This window comes from Leptinotarsa decemlineata, unplaced genomic scaffold (assembly GCF_025532065.1).
Source record: "Leptinotarsa decemlineata unplaced genomic scaffold, Ldec_3_MD MMD2_tig00000218_RagTag_RagTag, whole genome shotgun sequence".
NCBI lineage: Eukaryota > Metazoa > Arthropoda > Insecta > Coleoptera > Chrysomelidae > Leptinotarsa > Leptinotarsa decemlineata.
This window is the reverse complement of record NW_027412545.1, coordinates 5181397-5204383: the sequence shown is the minus strand read 5'-3', so window position 1 is coordinate 5204383 and position 22987 is coordinate 5181397. Positions and strand designations below refer to the sequence as shown.

The window sequence follows — 22987 nt, the reverse complement described above, 5'->3', positions numbered from 1 at the left end:
AAGGCTCAAATATTGTATGTAGGTTCGTTTTATGCTGTAGATGTGCAATAAGAAAGAATTTTCAAATATTCTAACTGGGAAGCCAGCCGCAGGGGATAACGGCTCGTTCATTGAATAAAATTACCTTTTCATCACTGTTTCTCCATGCCCTTAAATTTCCAGTGGGTGAATTTATATTTGGTATCAGCATTGCACCCGTGCGGAGCCGGGACGGTTCGCAAGTGTAGCTATATACAAATGTTTTCCACATATTCTGATAGCTAACCGAAAGTTTCCTTGACAAAGTTTTAACAGATATTCAATACTGCGAACAAAGAAAATACAACCAGATATAGAAGTTGTTATTTTTCGGTTTTTTTTCGTATGTACTTCAAACATTTTACAAATTGTCTTCTGCTCATAGGTTAAAATAATGAAGTTATATGTATAAAGATATGATGAAAGAATCATAATTTTAATATTGAAATAACTTGAAATTGATTATCAAAAGAACCATGAATGTACAACAGAAATATGTATGAGTTACTTGTATGTTCATGTGTGAGGGGATGTTGAAGATTGACGCTAAAGCTATAAAATTGTAACTGATTCGCTGAATACAATTCGCATATTTAGTCATTTCGCTTCCAACATTACGTGTTAGGAAATGCATAATTAATTATACCACTGCCGCTGAACGCGTAAAGAAATCAATGTATAATCAGCAATAAAACAAAAAGCAAACATACCGTGCTTATTAACATGGATTCGCAAATTGGTCATTTATCCTAATGAGTGATTATAAGTGATGGCGGCGCGCATTCATATTTTTCTCAGTGTAGTCTCGACGCCAAGACGCGGCTCCACATCGTTTAAAACGAGCCACAAAACCGTCTCCGACCGAGGAATAAGTTGCGTTCAGCGGAAATGCCTAACAGCGAAGTTCACGAGGCATGAAAGAGGTTATATTTTAATAGCATTCGTTTCATTTAAACTTTCCTCGGGTTCGTCGAATTGGTATGAATAATTCAATTTAATTCAATCACCAAAAAATTCCTGGATTGACGGTTGCCACTTGCTTGAAACATAACTATTTTATTTCCAACACGTCTGTCTCACAGACTGAACAGTCGAAGTAGCTTTACAAATGAATTCAGATTGTCAAATTAGGCTAACAACAACAACAAAAGTTTCAATTAAGATAGGTCCCAGACATGTAATGTGAATTATTTTTCTTACGACTCTTTCGAAAAACATATTATATTATGCTTGGGAGCCGACTGACTTTTCCATTTATTCATAGTTTCCTGAAAACTCTGCAACTTCTTAGAGCTATTGCATTTTTCTTTCCATTTTTTAATGAAACTCACTTCAACAATCTTGTTTAGATACTTTGTTTAATGTTTGTTTGAAAGTGATTGACAATGTTTCGTGGTGCATTTCATTTGTTCGGACTTCCATTGTTTAATATGATATAAATTGATTTGAAATCCGTGAAAGGATCTATAAAAATTAAAATAGATTAGCTGAAAAATGACAATTATACCAAGCAAGAAAACTGAAATTACAATGAAATAAAATACAAGCAACTATTATCAAGAAATGAAAATTAAAAACTATTAACAAGAAATGTAAATTAAAAGATTCCAAGCCAAGTTAATTCACGACGAAGAAGATTGTCTATACTATCAATCGAAACGTCGTGAAATAACTTGGCTTGGAATCTTTTAATTTTCATTTCCTGTTAATAATTTTCAATTTCCATTTCTTGTTAATAGTTGCTTGTATTTTATTTCATTGTGATTTCAGTTTTCTTGCTTAATATGATTGTTATTTTTTAGCAATTTTTTTAAAATTCTTATAGATTCTTTCAGGGAGTTCAATTCAATTAATGTCATATTAGACAATAGAAGTCCGAACTAATGAAATACTTTATTTAATGTTTGTTCCATATTCTTCTGCATATAATTTTGAACGGCCACAAATTGCTTGCCAGCTTTAATCCATTGCTCTAAATTCACATAAAGCATAACGGTCTTTCTCTAATTCTTTATTGCCGATCACCGCTTTGTTCATTTATTATCTCAGATAGTTTCTTATTTTGGTAATCCCACAACTGATTCATGGCTAATATTTGGAATTGATACTCCCAAGATTATTAAGTCTCCTGGAACCAAGTATAGAATCACACGAGTCCTGTGTTTTTTCTTCAGTTGCTCACAGTTTCTCCAGACCAGTTTCAATGTCAATCATGGGTTGATCAATGTCCGAGTGCAACCTTTCTGTAGTTAAGAATAATTTACCGCTCATTGCTAGCTGATAAATTTGTTTTCAATGAGTCTGTTGATATTTTTTGTACAAACGTTTTCCCAAGATTCGGATGTTTTTCTGACGATTACACACAATTTTTGGAGTAATGGTTCCTTGAATTTTTGTATCATCATTGGATCAAATACTGTCTAGTTACTGAGACTCATATGATTGAAATTAAAGTTTGGAGTCGTGCATTCTCCTTCATCCTCTTTTGTGGGCCTCCAGTTTTGAATTTGTCCAGGACTCCGGTATTTGTGATTTTTGACCCGGGGAAGTGCAACCAGTGAAGTACTATCCTGTCTTAATGTACTCCCCAGTATTAGTGTTTGGACTATTTGCGTGTTGAAGATAAATTTTACATTATTGAATTCAACATTAGTCTTTTACTTGTGGTTCCTCCATAATCTGTAGGTTCTTCCAACAACAGGGACTTCCGAACTTTGTCAAATTAGATATCATTTATTCAGTTTGTTTTTCCAAATCACCATGGATGGTTATAACAATAAAAAACACATGCAAATCATAAAATTGTTCAACCAAAATAGGTGTTTTGTTCGGGCAACGTACCGCGCGCTTCCCATTTTACGGTCACCATAATCGTCCTACCGAGAAGACTGGTTCAGTAAACGATCGACCAACACTCGTGCATCAATAAATCTCAAAATTGCTGAAAATATCGTGTGAGAGTGTTCAGAACAATATTTTCAGCGATGAGGTCCATTTTTAGATAAATTGTTACGTGAACAAACAAAATGGTCGAATTTGAGACGACACCAATCCACATGAGATCCAAGAACGTCCAATGCATCTCGAAAAAGTCACTGTTTGGGGTGTACACATTTCTTTGAAAATTATGTTAGCCAGGCCATCACTGTCAATGGCGCGGAGAGAACTATAGGTCGATGATTACCAACTTCGTTTGGACACCAACGACATGTGGTTTCAACAGAACGGCGCTACGTGCCACACAGCTCATGCCACATTCGGATATTCTGCACGTCGAGGTGATGTGAACTGGCCACCGAGATCGTGCGATTTGACCGTTTTAGACTTTTTCTTGTGGGGTTTTCTTATGTCGCAGGTGTATGCGAATAAGCCACAAACCAAGCGGTCCTCACAGCCAACATAACTCATGCCATCGGCCAAATTCAGCCTGATTTATCCGCCAGAGTCATGAACGTCATTGAACGTTTCGGGTGAGCTCCGCCCAGAGAAGCCGTGGCATACATTTGAACGATGTTATATTCCACACATAGCATCAATAGGTCTTTCAAATGAATAAAAACTGTCGATGATGTCTCACACACTCTTCGTTTTATTTAAATTAACATATGAAGAAATAAATATTTCGAAATAAATTTAGAAACTTTAATTTCTCCCAACTATCAACACAGTAGGCTCTGGTAAACGCCTATCTGTCGGTTTCGAGGTGTTACCTCTCGTCAGTACTTCACTCCATCACAAGATGGAGTTGTTACTAATTAACAATCTTTCTCTCAGACGAAGGTTCAATATATGTAGCGGAGCCGTTAGATCAGAACACCCGACAGAGCTACAAGTCCTGAGGGTAGTAAACTTTGCGACCGAAGGCTTCAAGCTCGGCAAAGAACACAACACCGGTGCAATCTTCCTAGACGTCTCCAAGGCATTCGACAGAGTTTGGCATCAAGGACCACTGGCCAAAATGAGCGATTTCGGATACTCAAAACCAATGGTAAGATTAATTCAGTCTTTTCTTGCACGACAGGCGATGCCGATGCAGAGTAGGAGACGAACTATCAACAATTCAACTACTGGAAGCAGGGGTCCCGCAAGGAGCAATCGTTTCGCCGCACCTCTTCGCCGTATACACAGCGGACGTGCCCAAGCCGGAGAACGTGCCCAAGCGGACGTGCCGTGCCGGAGAACAACTTTAACAAGTTGGCGCTTCCGCAGACGACACGGCCCTGATGGCAAGATCCACGAACCAAGTGCATGTTACAAGATACTTGCAGCAACAGGCAGACAGATTAGAGGAGTGGGCCAACCTGTGGAAGATCAGTATAAACCCTGACAAGAGTCAGGCGATACTGTTCACCCGCAGGTTGGTACAACCGGAAGGCAACATCACCTTCAACGGACAAGAGATTCCGTGGACCAGCAAAGCGACATACTTGGGGGTCATCTTAGGCAGGAGATGGCTAGACACGTCAGACAACGACTGACACCTATCATAGGACGCAGAAGCAACATGGGGTTGAAAGTGAAGTTGCTAATGATCAAAACCGTCCTCATGCCCATAATACTGTATGCCTGCACTGCCTGGGGCCAGTGCGCACAGACATACAGGAAGCAGATACAGTCGTTTATGAACGCGAGCGTAAGGGCCGCCGTAAACACGCCGTACTATATCCCAAATAGATACATATACAGAGACTTAGACCTGAACACGCAATATGTAGACGTGTATATGAAAGAACACGCAGAAAGCGTGTTCGATAGAATCAGATCGCACAACAACCCAGCGCTACGCGATCTACACGATGCGTTGAACATGGATGACCCCAGGTTCCGAGAAAGGGACAAACATCCAAGGCCGACTAAGCAGAACCAACGACCGCCCCCACGGTAAGCATACTAATCAAATTTTCTTTCAGCAAGTTCACCGCAGAACAACTCGACCGCGATCCAATTATCCATAGATTCACTGAGGAATGCCCGACGTTAATAGCAATAGCCGCCGGTTAGTTTTTGGGGGCTCCCATGCAAAAATTCAGTTAGGAATAGTCAGACAAAACATTTTTTACCGATCGCGAAAGAATAGCACCTAAAGGCTGACTTTCGACCAAAAGAGGTCAGATGTCAATCTTGCTGAAGTGCCCATCAGTAAGTTGAGGACCGCTCGGAGAGCGGGGGTGGATGGAGTGGAGTAGTAGGTTCTCCTCGCTAAATAGCTGGGGGGGGAAGCTTCTACTTCAGGGCACTCAACCCGGGAGGGGGCATAGGGGGGGGGGGTTGAAATTAATCGAGTCCCAGGCACTTTGCTGTCTGGGTGGGACCGTTACTATACTGACGAAAGGTATCACCTCGAAACCGCGGTCTGCAGGTGATATACTTGAATAATTTCAACATAGTCCTGCTGTTGAATGAACGAGAAACATCTGCAAGACTAGCCTCTGTGAGATATCTTGCATAAATGTCTGTCGGATAGAATTCAGTATCTAAAGTGGTATTAGCAGGGGAAGTAGTTGTTTTCCGAGAGACCTTTACCAGAGCCTACTGTGTAAGTAGTTGGGAGAGATTAATGTTTCGAAATTTATTTCGAAATATTTTTTTTCTTATACGTATCTTTCCTCGATAGTTTTTACTTTTAATCTAAATTTGAAGATAGTAAGCGCTGTAGTTTCACAGTTGTAATAGTAGTAACCCACCTATAAAATTTGGGATTGAAGTTGCAGATGAATTTTACTTTTAACGAAAAATGAATAGGGAATGAAATGAGTACTTATGAACATACTTCAAAATTCAAATAGATGTACAGATTTTATACATTATAAAGGCCATTGAAAGAGTAATAAGAAAATAGATATATCGTCACAAAATTTTTAACAAAATTTTGTTGACTGTCCTGGAGAATACTTTCGAGTCAACTGTCAATTGTGATGTCAATTTATAATGTTGAATGTGATGAAGTGCCCATGAAACATGGAACTCTAATTCAAGAAATATGACAAATAGTGAATACTTGTACCAACAGTATTTCAAAGCAACTCTTCAAAAATTTGGCAGATCTTCCACCAGATGGGAGATTTGAATCAATAGTAATCATTACAAAAATATTCAATTAGTAAAATTGGTAATGAAAATATATGTCAACAAATGAACTAACGTTCATTGGAGTAGGAGTTAATTTTGAAAAAATTAAGTTAGATTAGCATAGATCATCAGAATGACTTATGACATTTGACTTGAAACTTGAAATTTAATTATATCACTGAAGAGTTATAAAATTTTACTGAAGGGTGGTAAGTATAGATGATGCTTAGGACTTCTATGTCTCTTCTAGAATTCATGCTGAGTTGATCTTTGAAAATGTTAGTTATTTCTAGAAAATTTCTCTTCTGTAAACTATTGAAATGATTCAATATTTTGACAGTATCACATGAAAGTATATCCGATTTAAGTTATTGAAGTGTTGTGCTGAAGTGCGATGCTTTTTATTAATTTTCATGGCATAATCACTGCTGTTCATTTTTGAAATATTACAATTTGGAAGTAAAGATTTGTGACTGAATAAATCGAACATCTCAAATAAAAAGTTGATTTTACCTAGTCATTCAAAACGAAAAAAAAAAACAAAGATTATAATTTAGCTATGACTTTACTGATATTTTATTTCACTAACTGGTAGGTGGCGGAAAAGTTGAGAATATTATGTCTGTGTAGAATTTTTGTAGAAAGTAATGAAAATATGGAATGAGTACATTCAAAGTGATTGGAAGACCTGTGTTTATGCCTTAAACTGATACGAACAAAAAAAAATTAAAAAAGTTCAGTTGATTTCATACCTAAATATTTAAGGGCTTCCTGCTCTCAACTTCCTCAATATGTTCAATTACTACTTATTTTCACTTTCATTTAGTTTTTGCGAGAAAATACATTTTTCCCAATTTCTAATATTGTTAACATTCACAAAAATTCCACATTCGTTCATTTAATATTTTGTCATACCGTTGTTAATACATTTAGAAACCTTGTACTTCAAAAGAATGAAATTGTTCACATCCTGAGTGTTCATATTAGCGTTCCAGAATTTTGGTTTCAATTGTTCAGGTTATCAACCTTGATTTTCATGCACACTGCATTTGCCATGTAGTGTCATTAAATTTGAATCATCATCATTTTCTCATCAATATGTAGATACATTTTCTCAAATGATTAATAATCCCATTTCATCAATTCGGACATCCATTGTCTAATATGATATAAAATGATTTGAAATTCCTGAAAAATCAATAAAATTAAAAAGATTACCTAAAAAAAACTCGAAGACGATTGTGGATACTAACGATTGAAACGTTGTGAAGTAACTTGGCTTAAAATTTTGTAATATTAATTTTAATTTATTGTTAATTGTTCACTTATCAATTATTGTTTGTATTTTATTCCATTGTACTTTCTTTTTTTTTTAATATAATTGTTATACGTTTTTTTAGCTAATCTTTTTAATTTTATTGATTTTTTTAAAGGCTTCAAATCATTTAATATTATATTAGACAATTAAAGTTCGAACTAATGAAATGCACCATGAAACATTGTCAATCACCTTCAAACGAGTAAATAAAGCAAACCGTCAAACAAGCCAATAAAAGAAAACGTATGGACATCTGGGAAAACCTAAACAACCATAAATTCAAAAGTCATAATTCACTTATCAAGGAACAAATAAAAATCAATACACAACAAGACCTAACTTCAATATACACAAAGGATATTACCTAATGTAAGCCAAGTACTAGCAAATTTAAAGAGACATCCGGATGAAAGGAGAGGACAAATAACTGCACTAAGGCGTTCTAACCGTATAAAAGAACAAACAAGAAGATAAAACGTTCAGTTTCAGTAGAGCCATGGAGATGATAGCACAGCCTGATATCGAAAGCGGTCGCATATAATAATTAGAAGTTATTGAAGCTTCAAATCTTTTTCGTGAATAAGTGTTAATGTTAAAATATATATGATCAAAAGCTAGAGACACAGATGCAAACTACGTGTTTCTAGCTCATTAGTTGTCATCAGTATGGTATAGCCGGGTATATAGGTGATAGTTTGGTGAATGAATTTGATATAATCAAAAGCGGGGACAATTGTTGGATGAAGCACTTGAAAAATTAAAAGCAAACCGCAGACACATGTTTCTAGCTCATTAGCTGTCATCAGTATGGTATAGCTTACTGCAGGGTTAGGCAACATTTGGTTGCAGAAACAACACAAATGAACGGAGCCATCAACAGAAGCCAACCGCACTTTGTGGTTTCGATCAGGTTATCTCGGGTTAGAGATTTCACTGAAGTCACCACGAGGCAGCTTTAGCTGCATGACATCCGAGTCCAGTATTCGATATAGATGACAATTTGGTGAATGAATTCGATATAATTAAAAGCGGGGACAATTATTTGATGAAGCACTTTATATATATATATATATATATATATATATATATATATATATATATATATATATATATATATATATATATCACACCAATAGGTGCTTCCACTTATGTTTCGTTTGCGTTTACGCAGCTATTTTTATCAAGTACTTTCTTGGTCTTTCTCATTTTGTCTGCCCGTCTGCCCGGTACTGACAATGCCCAATAGGCTGAAACAGCTGTCTACCGGTGGCTCTTAAATTGAAATCAATATGGGAATGATCAAAGAGTACTTATCTATTTATTTTTTAATTTTCATGGAAGTATTTTCCAGCAGCTTGACTGCATTAACCTTTCTAGATTTCATATCATTTCTAGAAACATGTTGATTCGTTTTCCGATGGCATTTTAGGTTAGCTTCCCAAATTTCTGCTACCGCAGTTGTCGGTTGATTGGTCAAACCACCAACACTGACATAAAAACTTGGCAAGTTGACTTGAATGTCACACCAAAAGGTGGTTCCACTTATGTTTCGTTGCGTTTACGCAGCTATTTTTATCAAGTACTTTCTTGGTTTTTCTCATTTTGTCTTCAATCGAGGACCGCCTGCCCGGTACTGACGATGCCCAATAGGCTGAAACAGCTGTCTACCGGTGGCTCTTAAATTGAAATCAATATGGGAATGATATATATATATATATATATATACATATATATATATATATATATATATATATATATATATATATATATAATATATATATATATATATATATAAATATATATATATATATATATATATATATATATATATATATATATAATCAAATATTACCGTAACATCCCGAAATATAAAATAAAATTTAATGTCTCAGTATGAAGTGAACGTCCACAAACTACAACAAAAAATACAGATCCTTATTTAAAAATTCAAAGATGGGGGTGGCCCAAGTCAGATGATACCCTATATAAAAGATTCATGAACATATTCTGATAGCTCACATCAAGCGCCAATAGCAAAATGTGGCCAGATTTTCAATATGTCTGCGAATAAAGAAGATATAGGCAAAACAATAATTTGGGATTTTTTGGTTTTTACTGTATATCTCCAGAACCAAAAGAGCTATAATCGATTTCTTCACATCATTGAATAGGTCTCTAAAATACGCAACTTTGCCACAATTTAACCGACACTCTATCTCTTATCGTTTACGAGATCCCCATGTACAGAAACGAATTTGAATAGCCCTGTATATATAGTGTACTTGAAGAACGGTATATTACTCCAGTCTTAAATTGTTAGATGAGGTTCTAAATTTGAATAAGCGATAACAATACTGCACGCAATCATCTCTAGCCAAGCGCAAAGTAAAAAAACGTGTAGTAAATTGGTCCTCTGGTAATCGATTTTTACTAGCGAGATACAAATACTTGCTGAAAAAATTGTCCCAAAAGTGAAGAAAAGGTAAACAATTTTTTAGGTAACCCTAGAAAGTCTCTATTTACATTCTACTTCAGAGAAAACCTAAAATTAATAAGGAAATACAATATACCGTATAGCAATTTTTACCTCCGGTACTTCATATGTTAAAGCTTGGCGATATATCGAGTAACACAATCGGAAATTGAGTGCATACACGTGTTGAAAAGATGTATGACTTTTCCTTTTACATTTCGGCGTCTTCCGCCGGGAATATTGTTACCATAAGATCGAGACCAAGTGTTCAATTTGCATGGTTTCACCCTCACTAATGTTTTTATTATTTACCCTCGCTGTCAATTATTTTTGAAGGGGTAACGGTACTCGCAACAATGATCGGAAATGATGGCTTGCAGATGTTATCGGGGTTATAATGACTTGTACCTTTGTTGGAAGTCAGATGTTTCGAAGTAGAATTGTTGTGTAAAAAGTTATACGGCTGGACTATTGACACAGAAAGAAGCTAGTAATGCCATGCCCAACAATACAACTCTGCTGTGATACTGCGGAATACTATTCGAATTCTGATCAAAATTGGTTTACAAATCGTGAAATTCAATCAGGGATTTCACTGACATTTTCAATATTTTTTGAAATGACGTATTATCATAATAATGATAATAATGATAATACGTCTTTATTCACCATAAAAAGGACAATTGAAACAGACAAAAACAGGAATAAGGAAACAGAACAGAACAAGAACGGGAAATTATTTTATGCAACCGCTGTAGAAAATTCCTGTTTGTATTCCCAAGGTCGGGAACGGACAAGATACTAGACAGTTGAGTAAGTCTTTGGTATTTTTTTAAAAGTTTTTAAGTGTGTAAGGTCGTAACTCACAGGGTATATGATTATAATGTTTGGGTGGTTTATACGAGAAGCAGCGGGTTAAGATGGAAGATTTGTGTTCGGGGATGACTAAAACTGAAATGTTCCGTGTGGTGCAACTATTTATTATTGAGAATGTTCCAAATAAGTAATCAGGTTGACGATATATCAAAACTTTATATGTGTTGGTGAATAGATGCAGTGTTCCAAGTTTCGAAACTCTCCATCATCCTGGTTCTTGCATGGCTGAGGATATATGGTCATATTTCCGGATACCAAAAACTAGAAACGTAGACAGCTATTGTGAATACGCTGTAGTCGATCCAAGCAGATCCATAAATACTGTCGCGATAACAAATTTTTGACATGATCAGTGACTCGCATAGTCTTACGTTTATGTTGAGCAAACACGATTCGAAACAGCTGCCTAAGGACGTTAAAAGAAGTTTGGTTTAATGAAGCGAAATTCTGGATGAAACCACAATCCTAATATTTTTATCTCGGTCATGGGGGGAAGTATTTCATCTTGCAATGCGGACTTGAAAAGTGAGGCTGGTGAGCTCTCTGTTCTTCTTAGGTCCAAACATCATTATTGCAGATTCATTGGAATTGAGCTTGAGCTTATGATATGTAGGAATGTCAAAGATGTCTTGAAGATAATTATTAATATATGACTGAGCAGATGTAGAATCACAAGGCGGAAAACAGAAATATAACTGAATGTCGTCTGCATAGTGCTATATATATATATATATATATATATATATATATATATATATATATATATAAATAAAATATATATATATATATATATATATATTACAGATTCTTACAAACAGATGAAAATCACAGATATACATGCTAAAAAGCAAGGGCCCAAGGATAGATTCTTGTGGCACTCCCTTCGATACCGGTAGAGCATTCGATAAAACTCCATCCACAACAACTCTTTAAGTACGATTTTTCAAATAGTTTTCTGAGAGTGACACTGCTTTTCGAAAAAAACCAAAGTAGACATGATTGTCACACAATATCTCGGGATCAAGAGTATCGACGGCCTTCTATAATCCAAAAGTACCAAACAGGTCAAATGTTAATCATCTACAGCTTCAAAAAGATCGTCGGTAATTGACAGAAGAGCTAAGGTCTGCATCCTGACTGAACAGATGTTATGATATAATTTTCATTGACATAATTGATAATCTGATCTTTCAGTATTCATTCCACTACTTTATAGAGGCACGAGGGAACTTTAATTGGTCTCAGATCAGAAAGGACTGTAGGTGGGTAACACTCAGCTGGAGGTATAACCAACCCAACCTTCCAAAATTTTGAAAATTGGCAACTGGTAATAATATAGTTCATGAGAAAAGTGAAGTGATGATTTATCAAAAAAAAAAAAATCAATGAGACTGATCATTTTTGAGGGATGTCCGGTCTGAACCCAAAGCGTTTTGGGAACTTCGCACCATTTCACTGATTATTGTGGTGAAGTGAAAGGAATTTTCAGATGCTGATTCATAACAATCTAGTAAGGACACTTGGTGAGTAGATTTGTTAGCCGGTCAAATTAGATTAAAAAATAAGAGTGAAGGTAAATACGTGTAATTGTTCAAAACATAGTTCAAAACAAGATTTTGAAATTTCGAATGATTGCGATACCTGGAAAAAAAATATTCGAGGTGAAAGGTAACAAATCTCGCAAAAAAAATTGGTTTTTCGCGATTTTCAGGAAAACGGTAAGTTTTATCATAAAATAACTTCAGATAAAAATTGTAGATCATAAAATTCTCTACAAAAAATGTATCAATACATTTTTTTCTTAGAGCCACCGTTTCTGAGATACGACGAGTCAAAAACTTGTAAAAGTTGTAATCGTCATTATATGCATAAGTATGCCACGTATATACATCTCTGAAGTTGTAATTTAAAATAAATACGTTCAGTATGTACGTAGACATTTTGGTGCCAGAATTACGGTTGTATTTGATGGCTATGATGACTGCACGAGAAATATTAAAGCTGCAGAACAACGTCGTCGAACTTCAGCACCATCTTCATCTTCCGATATTCTATTTGATGAAGTTATGACAGTTCCTACCAGTCAACAAAAATTTCTTGCAAATGCTCACAACAAATCTCGGTTCATTTCAATGTTGAACGATAAGTTTATTGGCGAAAATATATTGGTCAAACAGGCTAATAACGATATCGACGTACTGATTATTGAAACACCTATAGAGCAATTTAATTTGATAAATAGAACTATTGTTGTTAGTGAAGTTGTAGACTTACTCGTACTTCTTGCTGCTCGAACTCCACCTTAAAAAACTATTTTCTTTCTAAAGCCAGGAAATGCTCAAAGTCAAACCGAAATATATTCGTCAAAAAGTTTATCTACTTTCATAAAGAGCCAAAATCATGTACTATTTTAACACGCAATAACTGGCTGTGATACGACGTCTGCATTTTACAGGAGGGGTAAAGTAACAGTCTTTAAAATGTTTGAAAAACAAGATTTAGTTCAATGTGATGAAGTTTTCAAAAAAAGTAATTCGACTCAACAAGAAATTATCACCAACGGGATTCAGTTTCTTCTTTCTATGTACAAAGCTCCGAAAAAAACCACCTGATTAGATAAGTATCGATATGCATGTTTCGTAAAAAACACTTAAATTAGGAAACAGGTGCTTACACTCTGTGGCAAAAGGATAATTCCAATGCCAATCCTCCCATACACACACACACACAAGAAACAGGTGCAATTAACTTGTCTTCCTCCAACCTCAATTGCTGCTCATCAACATCTTTTCTGGGTATATTACCAAGTTCAAGTGTGGCTTGGTTAACAGATAGACCCAAAAGACTGGGATTGGAAGTTGGTCAACAATGCATTAGAACCTATTCAGACATTACTCCCACCTGTGCCAGAAAAACTGCTGAACACAATTTTTTGCAACTGTAAAAAAGGATACAGCGCTAAATGTGGTTGTGAAAAAATTGGCATGTACACATTGTCAAGACCAGTCATGTTCTAATGCTGAATCACCAATAGTGGAGGATTCATTTGATACCAACGAGGAAACATGCGATACATCACACTTGACGCAGTTTACCTACACCCAGAATGAACATCAAGAAGAAGAAGATCAAGAAGAAGACCAAGAAGAACGACAAGAAGAAGTATTTGAAGGTTATGACTCAGATGAATACATTTTTACATTTTTTTAATTTCAATCGCTTTTATAATTTCCAACCCTTCCTAATATATTTTGTTACGCAAGTTTTCAATTTGACAGAATCACAACAGACATGTGGAATAGGCCTACTGGGGAAACCGCGTTAAAAAAAAGGCGCTAAGTACATTACCTCATAGGTGGTATGGAAACGTGTGCATATAATGACGATTACAACTTTTTGACTCGGCGTATCTCAGAAACGGTGGATCTAAGAAAAAAAAATATTGAAAAATTTTTTGTAGAGATTTTTATGGTCTACAATTTTATCATAAGTAATTTCATGAAAAAACTTACCGTTTTCCTGAAAATCGCGAAAAACCTATTTTTTTCGAGATGTTTGACCTTTGACCTCGAATAAATTTTTTTCCAGGCATCGCAATCATTCGGAATTTTAAAATCTAATTTTAACCTATGTTTTGAACAATTACACGCCTTTGCAGCTTGTTGTTAATTTATGTACCTTCCAGTGTCTAGATTGATCGGATTAGAGTAAAACCTCTTTACCATAACGTTGAAAATATATGCAACATCACCAAAGAATAGCAAATGTAAAGATATTTTACTCTTTATATGAGGAATATGAAATAGAAATGCCCGTAAGTTGAGTCTGAATAAATGAAAGCTATAAAAAACCCACGCGGTGAAAATGGAGGGTCGGATAGACCCACTCCCTGTACACCCTATCTATGAGATCAACAGGTCAGTTTTAACAATTGAAACCAAAAAAAAAGTTATCTAGCAAATGATGTCATGAATATCAGTTGAAGTAGCATCCGATCCTTCTTCCCATTTGCAAAAATATGGGGTGACTTTATATAGTAGGGGAATTTGGTGAGAAAAATGTGACATATTCTCTTGACGTGTTGTTTTGACCTCAAGAACAAGTTATCTTGAAGATATTATTTATGTTTTTTTTCTTACAATATTTTCTGCTTGAGTATAATGATTAGGATACCTTATCATTTATAGTCTCCTATGATTGAGATGATATTCTGGTTCAAAGTGAAATATTGATTGATTGATGTTGCTTAGTTTATACTGAAGACGGAAATGAATTGGGTTTCCAAAACATCAAGCTTTCTATAATAACAATAACAAAGATCTAATATAGAGATTGTCCCAAATTGCTCACTTATTTGGATTTGTTTTCCTCATTACAAGAGTCAGTAAGTTCCTCTCAACACTTCTATAGATTTTCTAATAATTTTCGATATGCTCAGGCCATAGAAGGTCATAACAAAAAAATTAAATATAATATTTAATTTGTGAATAACGCAAGATGATCAAAATTGGGGTAGGTCTGCATATTTATAAAAAAGAATACAATCGTCACGTCTTATTAGTCAACTACTACAAGTTTTTAAAGATTATAGAAGTCGTTTCTTTTTGTAGACTACATCTGCTTCGCACATTTTTAATTGTTATCCAAACTTCCTAGTCACTATATTGAAGAATAATAGAAGAGAATGTTACTTTTTGACTGATGGTATGGTTGACATGGAAAATAATAAGGAACTATTCAACTAGACAGACGATTCAGAAAGTTGTGTCGCTTTTACAGAAAGAAAATATTATTCTTGGTTACATTTCTTTATCTCATATGCTTTTTTCGAAGTGGAAAATTGTATACCTATATTATTATTATATCATACGTAAGCTTGGTGTTCCACAGTTCCACCTGGTGGAACTGATTTGTTTTCTTGTAGATTCTAGCACATACTCGATTCTGATCAACCTCCTCGCCTTGAATCCTTCATGAATCTCATCCTCAAGGCTTTCTCAAGGCTTTATTGTACTCAGTAGAAACCTTCTGTATTGGTTCCATACAACTCCATTTCTTGCATATTCGAAGATTTTTCCAGTGCCTATGTCGTCTCTTCTTTACCAGATCTTCATTTCACCAGGGAATATTTCCAATTGATCTCTGGCTGATTTTGGGACACTGTTCGTTGTACGAAGAGATAATACCTCATTGTAATCGGTCTACTGCCAACTCTATGTCTATACAGAATTCCAAAACCCATTCAATCTAAACAAATTTTCAGGTTTTTTCTACAGTCTTCCCAGTTTGTTTTTCCGTGAGGTTTGATAAGACATCAGATTTAGAATGACATGTCGATGACCAGAACTTTCCATACACATTCTATTACCGAACATAGTTATATTATTCTCTACGTTTCATGTTTACAGGGGTAGAATACACAGAAAATTACTCACTAGCTCTTCTGTAACCCTGGTTCCTAAACTCTCATTACCAATTTTTCTCCTATGAACTTGTGGTACATTCATTTCCCCCCGGGTATGGAGTTGTGGATTTTCCACGTCCAGCCCAAGACACGATGTGCTTTTTGTGATACCAGAATACTAGATCAAGTCCTCTTTTGAGATGGATCTTACTACAGGCAAAAGATATCTGATTCTTATCTTAGTGCCGCAGAGGGAAAAGAATAATAATTGATTTCTACTATCTGAATAATAGCAAGATCAATGGATCTTGGAAAGAGAAATATGAACCCTTTCCTAAAGATAACATCTAATCAACATCAATTCGTATGAGTTATGTATCGTATGAAAAGGATAAAAAGTATTTTTTATACTTGAATGTGTCTGTCAAATTCAACAAGGAACACATTTTTTATAAGGAAATCATGGATATTTAGTATTTTGAATGAGTTGACATGTCTTGATATTGATTAAAGAATGGTGGTTTTCGAAACATGATATGATTCTCTAGCCTAAAGAAAGCGAAAATACTTACGTATCTGATGATAAATCCACATCTGCGATTCAGTGATGAATCAATTCGGAAAGTCATCGGTTGGAATTTTATTTTTATCTCGAAGATACCGTGAACAATTCATTTCATTGAAACACGTGATTTTCCTTAATGGTTATCATCAGATCTCTGTCATTCTTTGAAATTTAATGTCCTGCGCACCCTGTGGTTTATGTCCTCGTCTACTGTACACATCTCTTTTGTCATGTCACGTACGAGCTACTTTGAAACGTAACTTATACAATTTCAAGTAGTCTTATTATTGCTGTAATACATCTTCGAGGATGGCCATTAGTCACTTTCAAAGGATTGGAATTTATTAATATCAATAAATATTGTTTATCGTGTAAGGAGTTGTTCATGTTAATTCAAAAATGATAAGTATGACACGATGATTTATGTGGATGGATGTTGTGGATTTGGAATACAAAATGACCATGAATCAAAGTTGTTCTCGTTAAAGACGTCTGTCATCTTATCGTTTTAGAAGATTTCAGTTTCAATCAAAATCGTCTGGAAACGATCAATCTCATTAGTATTACTAATGTTATAGAAAAAAAAATGATAGGTTATCCATTGAAATTTATAACATTTTCTGGAATTATTTTTCTAAATTTGACTGTTTAAATATGAATGACGAAGCAAATGACAAAACACAATTCAGGATGATATTTGGTTTTGAACAAAATCAACGAAATGTTTTGTTACACGACATCCTGATTTGATTTTGATATTATTCTCAATGTGGAGTTATAGAAAATAATAGTGTTTTTCAATACAAACGTTGACAATGTTTTTCGCCAAATTATTCGAAAATATTTCTCATTTTCACTTTCTCACCAATGAAATTATAGCAAAAATATATGTGCATCATATGTAGTAGAATTAAACGAGTAGAAAGGAAACTTCTTCAGCAGGAACTTCCGATTTAAACAAATGTGGTCCAATGAATATTGATGCTTATAAATGAAGATAGAGCAAAAAACATATCAGCAGTCAGTTTTGACTACTATTTAATAAACTGATAAATCTCATTTTTGTTATCACTTATGTTCTATAGATCTCAGGTCAGTTTAAATAGTATGTCCTAATTTTTGAATTGGACAAGATATCAAAGTTGGATAAAATTTCATCATGTTCAGTACTTTTTCATAAGAAAGACAATGATGGCGTCATTTTCACTATAAAGGGTTTTACAAAAACGCTCGAGAAACACGTGTCGCGGTTTTTGTAAAACCCTTTATAGTGAAAATCATACTATGAATTGTATTAATGACTTTTATAATAGATTTTCATCAAGTATCAGCCTTTTCTATTCTATACCTGTGAAAGGTATTTTCCGGGATTTTTGGCCGTGGTCTGCAGGTTTTTATGTCAGTCATTTCTTGATAAAAGTGAAATCTGATTACACGTGTGAATCATACACTTCAGATATCACTTGTCTCCTCAAAAACGTGTAGAGTCTTCATATCAGGTGATCCAGTAGACCATTCCAGGGGATTACTTTTTTTTATGTTTGAGCAATATGAGGTACTTTAATTATGACTGGCAAACATGGACAGGCAAACATGGTCCCTAAGAATGATCCACTAGTTCTGATAAGACGCCATTAGAATTTTTGTGGAAGTTAGTGAAATCTAAAGTATACGTTACAGAAATGCAGTCTATTCCAGAGCTCGTGTTTAGAAGAAGAGGTGCAGCTAAAGAAATTACTCCAAAAACATTTCATAATGTTAAAAATGGAATTTAAGAACAAATTTCCTTATTGGTAGAAAGTGAATGGATTAAACAAGACAGAAATTCTGCTCTTCTTTAAAAAGGGTCTGATGGGCTTTGAAAATGAATTGTAAATTTTTTTAGATTCTATTTCAACCCTTTCTTGAACTCCCACAATCATTGTTATGTAATATGTCAATTGAGGCAGTATGTTTCATTAGAAACATTTAAAATATGTTATTTTGCTTATGTTGGATGAGTAATTTAGGAGTGCATGAAGTTCTTACAAAAAAAGTAATAATGACCTCCAGATATAGCAGATAGTATGGAGTCGTTCAGAAAATTGAGTGCTTTGAGTATCTAAACTGTTACATATCCAGGTTATGATTTCAGAACTACTCTCAATTACTAAACATAAGATAGTAGTATAGTTAGTAAACAACCACGTATGATTTAAATTTCAGTGTATCTGCTTTATTTAATTTGAACACAGTTGAGAAGTATATTTGTATATTGTGAATTGAGACATTTTTATTGTTTCTATTTTGTATCACTTGTTTATCCCATTATGCTTGATACTTGTCAAAATTATTTATTTGTAAAGATTTTTGTAGGTAAAGTAGGTTGAAAAAAGTTGATTTTTTTCAAAGCGGGTTCCAGCGTGACAGAGTTTATCAAGGCTCGTTATGGACGACCAAATTGAATATGAAATTCTGATGTTGGGTTCTTGCATATTTGTTATTCCTGGGATGAATTCTAAGAAAGACGACTGAATATTTCTTACCTTGGCGTAATCGAGGGGAACGTTTGTGTCAGGTCCAGTGAATAGTCCTTCACTGAAATAAAAATAATACATACATTATCAAGTTTTTCTGATTATGTAATTGAAGCCATTTGTTGCATTATAAATTACCGATTTTATTAACGATGAAATTTCAATGCAAAATTTTCTAGGGAAGTGGTTTACCAATTTATAATCTGCAAATTCTTGTTTTTCATTTTTTCTACATGAACAATATGTACAAATGACTGCTTGTGGATAAATATTTGGTTTGATATTTTTTCTGTACATAATATGCCAAAATGTCGAAATTGTGATATTTCTCTAAAAGGTGGCAAGCATAAGTGGAATTGGTTTTTTTTAGTTCAAACCTTATTTTGTATTCTGAAACCTTGTTTTGAATATTCTAGACTTTCTTTCAATATAAACTATTGGGAGCGATCCACATATTTTCTCTGTTGGTAACACTTTGGATAGAGAACAAACCAAAAATTGACAATGGCAACAGATCTACAAGCTGTGAAATAACGTATCTTGTTTTTTGTTGAGTTGGCATTTGAAAATTTCAGGATAAGTTTGGGATGATATTTCCTTCAAGTGAATGAATTTTATTGTTTAATACTACAAAGATGTGACGATGATTACGAAATTTTTTATGCATTATCGATAAAAGTGGTGTTATGCGGGTTGTCATGTCGACGGAACATGATCTCATTACTGTGGTGTAAAATAAATCACGATAAAGTTGTGCAAAAAATATCTTTTTTCTACACCCGTACTCTAACAATACACTTATATGACCATAATCCGTTTCATAATGATATCCATTGTGATACAGATTTTTCATAACGATACAGATTATCAACCAATAGAAACCCATAATTTTTCAATCAAGAATCCTGTTCCATTGTTTATCCTAGATTGTAACCTAAGTAATTAATTGCTTTTTTTGTCAAAATCAGTTTTCATATTACCTACCTATATTATCAAAATGTCTGAAAACAGCGATATAGAAGAAATACCATCGACTCCAATATTTTTAAAAGATCAGATTAATTACAGTTGTTATATTCAATATAAATATAATTAGAATCTTTATAGTTTTCATATATCCATGATAATACCATAAAGTTTGTGTTTTTTTTAAAAAATATGAGTTAATTACTGTAAATGTGTTCAGTACAAATATAATATTTATAGTTTTTCATTATTTATCGGGTTTAGAAAAAATAGCGTATGCAACTCTCATGTAATGGTTATTAATACACTCGCATATACCATACAAAACTCGCCTTCGGCTCGTTTCGTATCCCGGTTAATGCTCGTGTCTTAATAACCATGATTACATGATCGTTGCATAATATACTATTTTGTACAACTGTCATTAAAAGTGACATTTTTAATGGTTGTCAAGAGTATTAAAAGATGATGTTTACAAAGTATCATGTTGAAAATATTGTTAACACTAGTATTAACCCGATTTTTTTTGACCAAATAGCAATAAATAGAACATAATTATTCAATTTTCAAGGAAGTTTTATTACGAACAATAGATATAGATACAATTAAATTCTGTTACAAATGTATTATATACTTTAAACACCAGCAAGAACTTTAATGTGACTTTAAATAAAACTCGTAAGCTGTAAACAATACTGTTTGTTAGTGGTAACCAGGTGATTCAGCGTCACTGACACGGCCACTTCACAGCAAATGCGATGACATGAAAATAGTTAACTGACAAGAGATGTCAAAATGTGTTTTCATAGAAATATTAAATGTATCTATTTTATTATGAAAACAGGACAGTTGTACAAAAAACTACAAAATTTGTGTTAAAAATAAGTTTTGTTTTGTGAGTGAAAAAGTTTGCGGAACGAGCGTAGCGAGTTGAGTAATTTCACGAACGAATAAAATAGATAAATTTAATATTTCCATAAAAACATACTTTAACATCTCTTGTGAGTTGAATATTTTCATGTTATCGCATTTGCTGTGGAGTGGCCGTGTCAGGTAACGCCGAATAACCTGGTTACCAACAAACAGTATTTTTTACAGCTCACGCGTTTTATTTAAAGTCACATTTAAAGTTCTTGGTCGTGTTTGATGTCTTGCGTAATGAAGAACAATAGTGAGGAATTATGTGTTCCTGACGCTATTGAAGAGGCTGCAAAAAGAGCTTCAATTGAATTGTTACCAAAAAAATCGGCTCATCAGTACGACACCGCATATTCTAATTTTCTTAGCTTTTGTAGACTTGAAAACGTTGAAGCAAATTCCAGCGAAACCGTATTCTTAGCCTATCTAGAAGAGAAATAAAAAATATGGAACTCGTCAACTTTGTGAAGCAAGTTTTCAATGATAAAGTCGAGTGCGCTCGTTTAAAATGGTGTTAATAAAAGTAATTTTTCATGGTAATAGCACTCTTAAAGTTATAGGCCTAAAAAATCAAAAACTCTTACGTTTGAACTAGTCCAGAGATTTATAAATGGGGCGCCAGATAAATGATATTTGAATATTTTCGGAATACCTATATGAAGCTTGCCGGCGTAAAGAGCTGTGCCATTTATCAATAGAAGACATTAAATTAATGCATAAATCATTGGTTGTGCAAATTCCAAATACAAAAACGAAAATAGGTCGTTCTTTTTGCATTGTTGGAAATAACATTGACTATTTTAATAAATACGTTGCATTATCAATCATCAACGTTTTTTTTGAAATACTCAAATTTTAAATACAGTACCAACCCAGTTGGTATGAACACGATTGGGAAAATGCCCTCTACCACTGCTGAGTTTCTGAACCTCTCGGAACCAAAAGAATATACAGGTCACTCTTTCAGAAGGTCTTCTGCTTCTTTGCTAGCAGAATCAGGAGCAAATATAACGGAGGATGGAAGTCTGCAACAGTAGCTGAGGGTTACATCAATCAATATATTTTTTATAAAACGGCTATTGCTGAAAGAATAATCCCAACAGCTAAATCCAGCGTTACAGCATCGCCCTCTTCACTTCAATAACTAAATGTTAATGCCCATGAAATTGTCAACTCACATAGTTCAAATATATTACAAGGCTCTTCAGCATCGCAGGGTATTGATATCAGCAGTTGTTCTAATTGTGCTTTTCACATTAATGTTCATAAATAATAATAATGTAATTATTGTGTATAACACATTTGTAACAGAATTTAATTGTATCTATATCTATTGTTCATAATAAAAGTTCCTTGAAAATTGAATAATTATGTTTTGTTTATTGCTATTTGGTCGAAAAAAATCATGTTAAAAATACTTTTAACAAGCTACTTTGTAAACATCATCTTTTAATACTCTTGACAACCATTGAAAATGTCACTTTCAATGACATTTATACAAAAATAGCTAGAAACAGAGAAACAGTGATGAAAAGATTATTTTGTTTTTTAGTCGCTCTTTTTTCCAAAAGGCTGGCGTCCCATTTTGAATGCAACATAAAACGAACTTACATATAAAATTTCAGCCTCCGAAAATAGAGCAGTACGGAGAAACTGTGATAAAAAAGTAATTTTCTTATGTAAAGGCACCCCTTTTACCCCCACGGGGGGTGCCCGAGATACAATATTTGAAAATCCTTTCTTAGTGCGCATCTAAGGCCCAAGAAGCTCCTATATACCAAATTTTAGCTCCTAGGACTCACCAGTACGGAGAAACAGATGATTGTGTGAGTGTTGAGTGACTTTCGCATTTGTAAGTAAAGAA

General features: G+C 34.3%; 1 protein-coding gene across 2 annotated transcripts in view; it reads right to left on the bottom strand.

Annotated features, from left to right (window-relative positions):
- The window catches only part of Traf4 (TNF receptor associated factor 4), a 174583-nt gene that overhangs the window by 74222 nt on the left and 77374 nt on the right, over positions 1-22987 (bottom strand). For both annotated transcript variants that reach the window (XM_074173306.1, XM_074173305.1), the window contains exon 2: positions 19249-19300. In XM_074173306.1, the coding sequence (XP_074029407.1) occupies positions 19249-19300 (52 nt within the window). The remainder of the gene's footprint in view (positions 1-19248; positions 19301-22987) is intronic.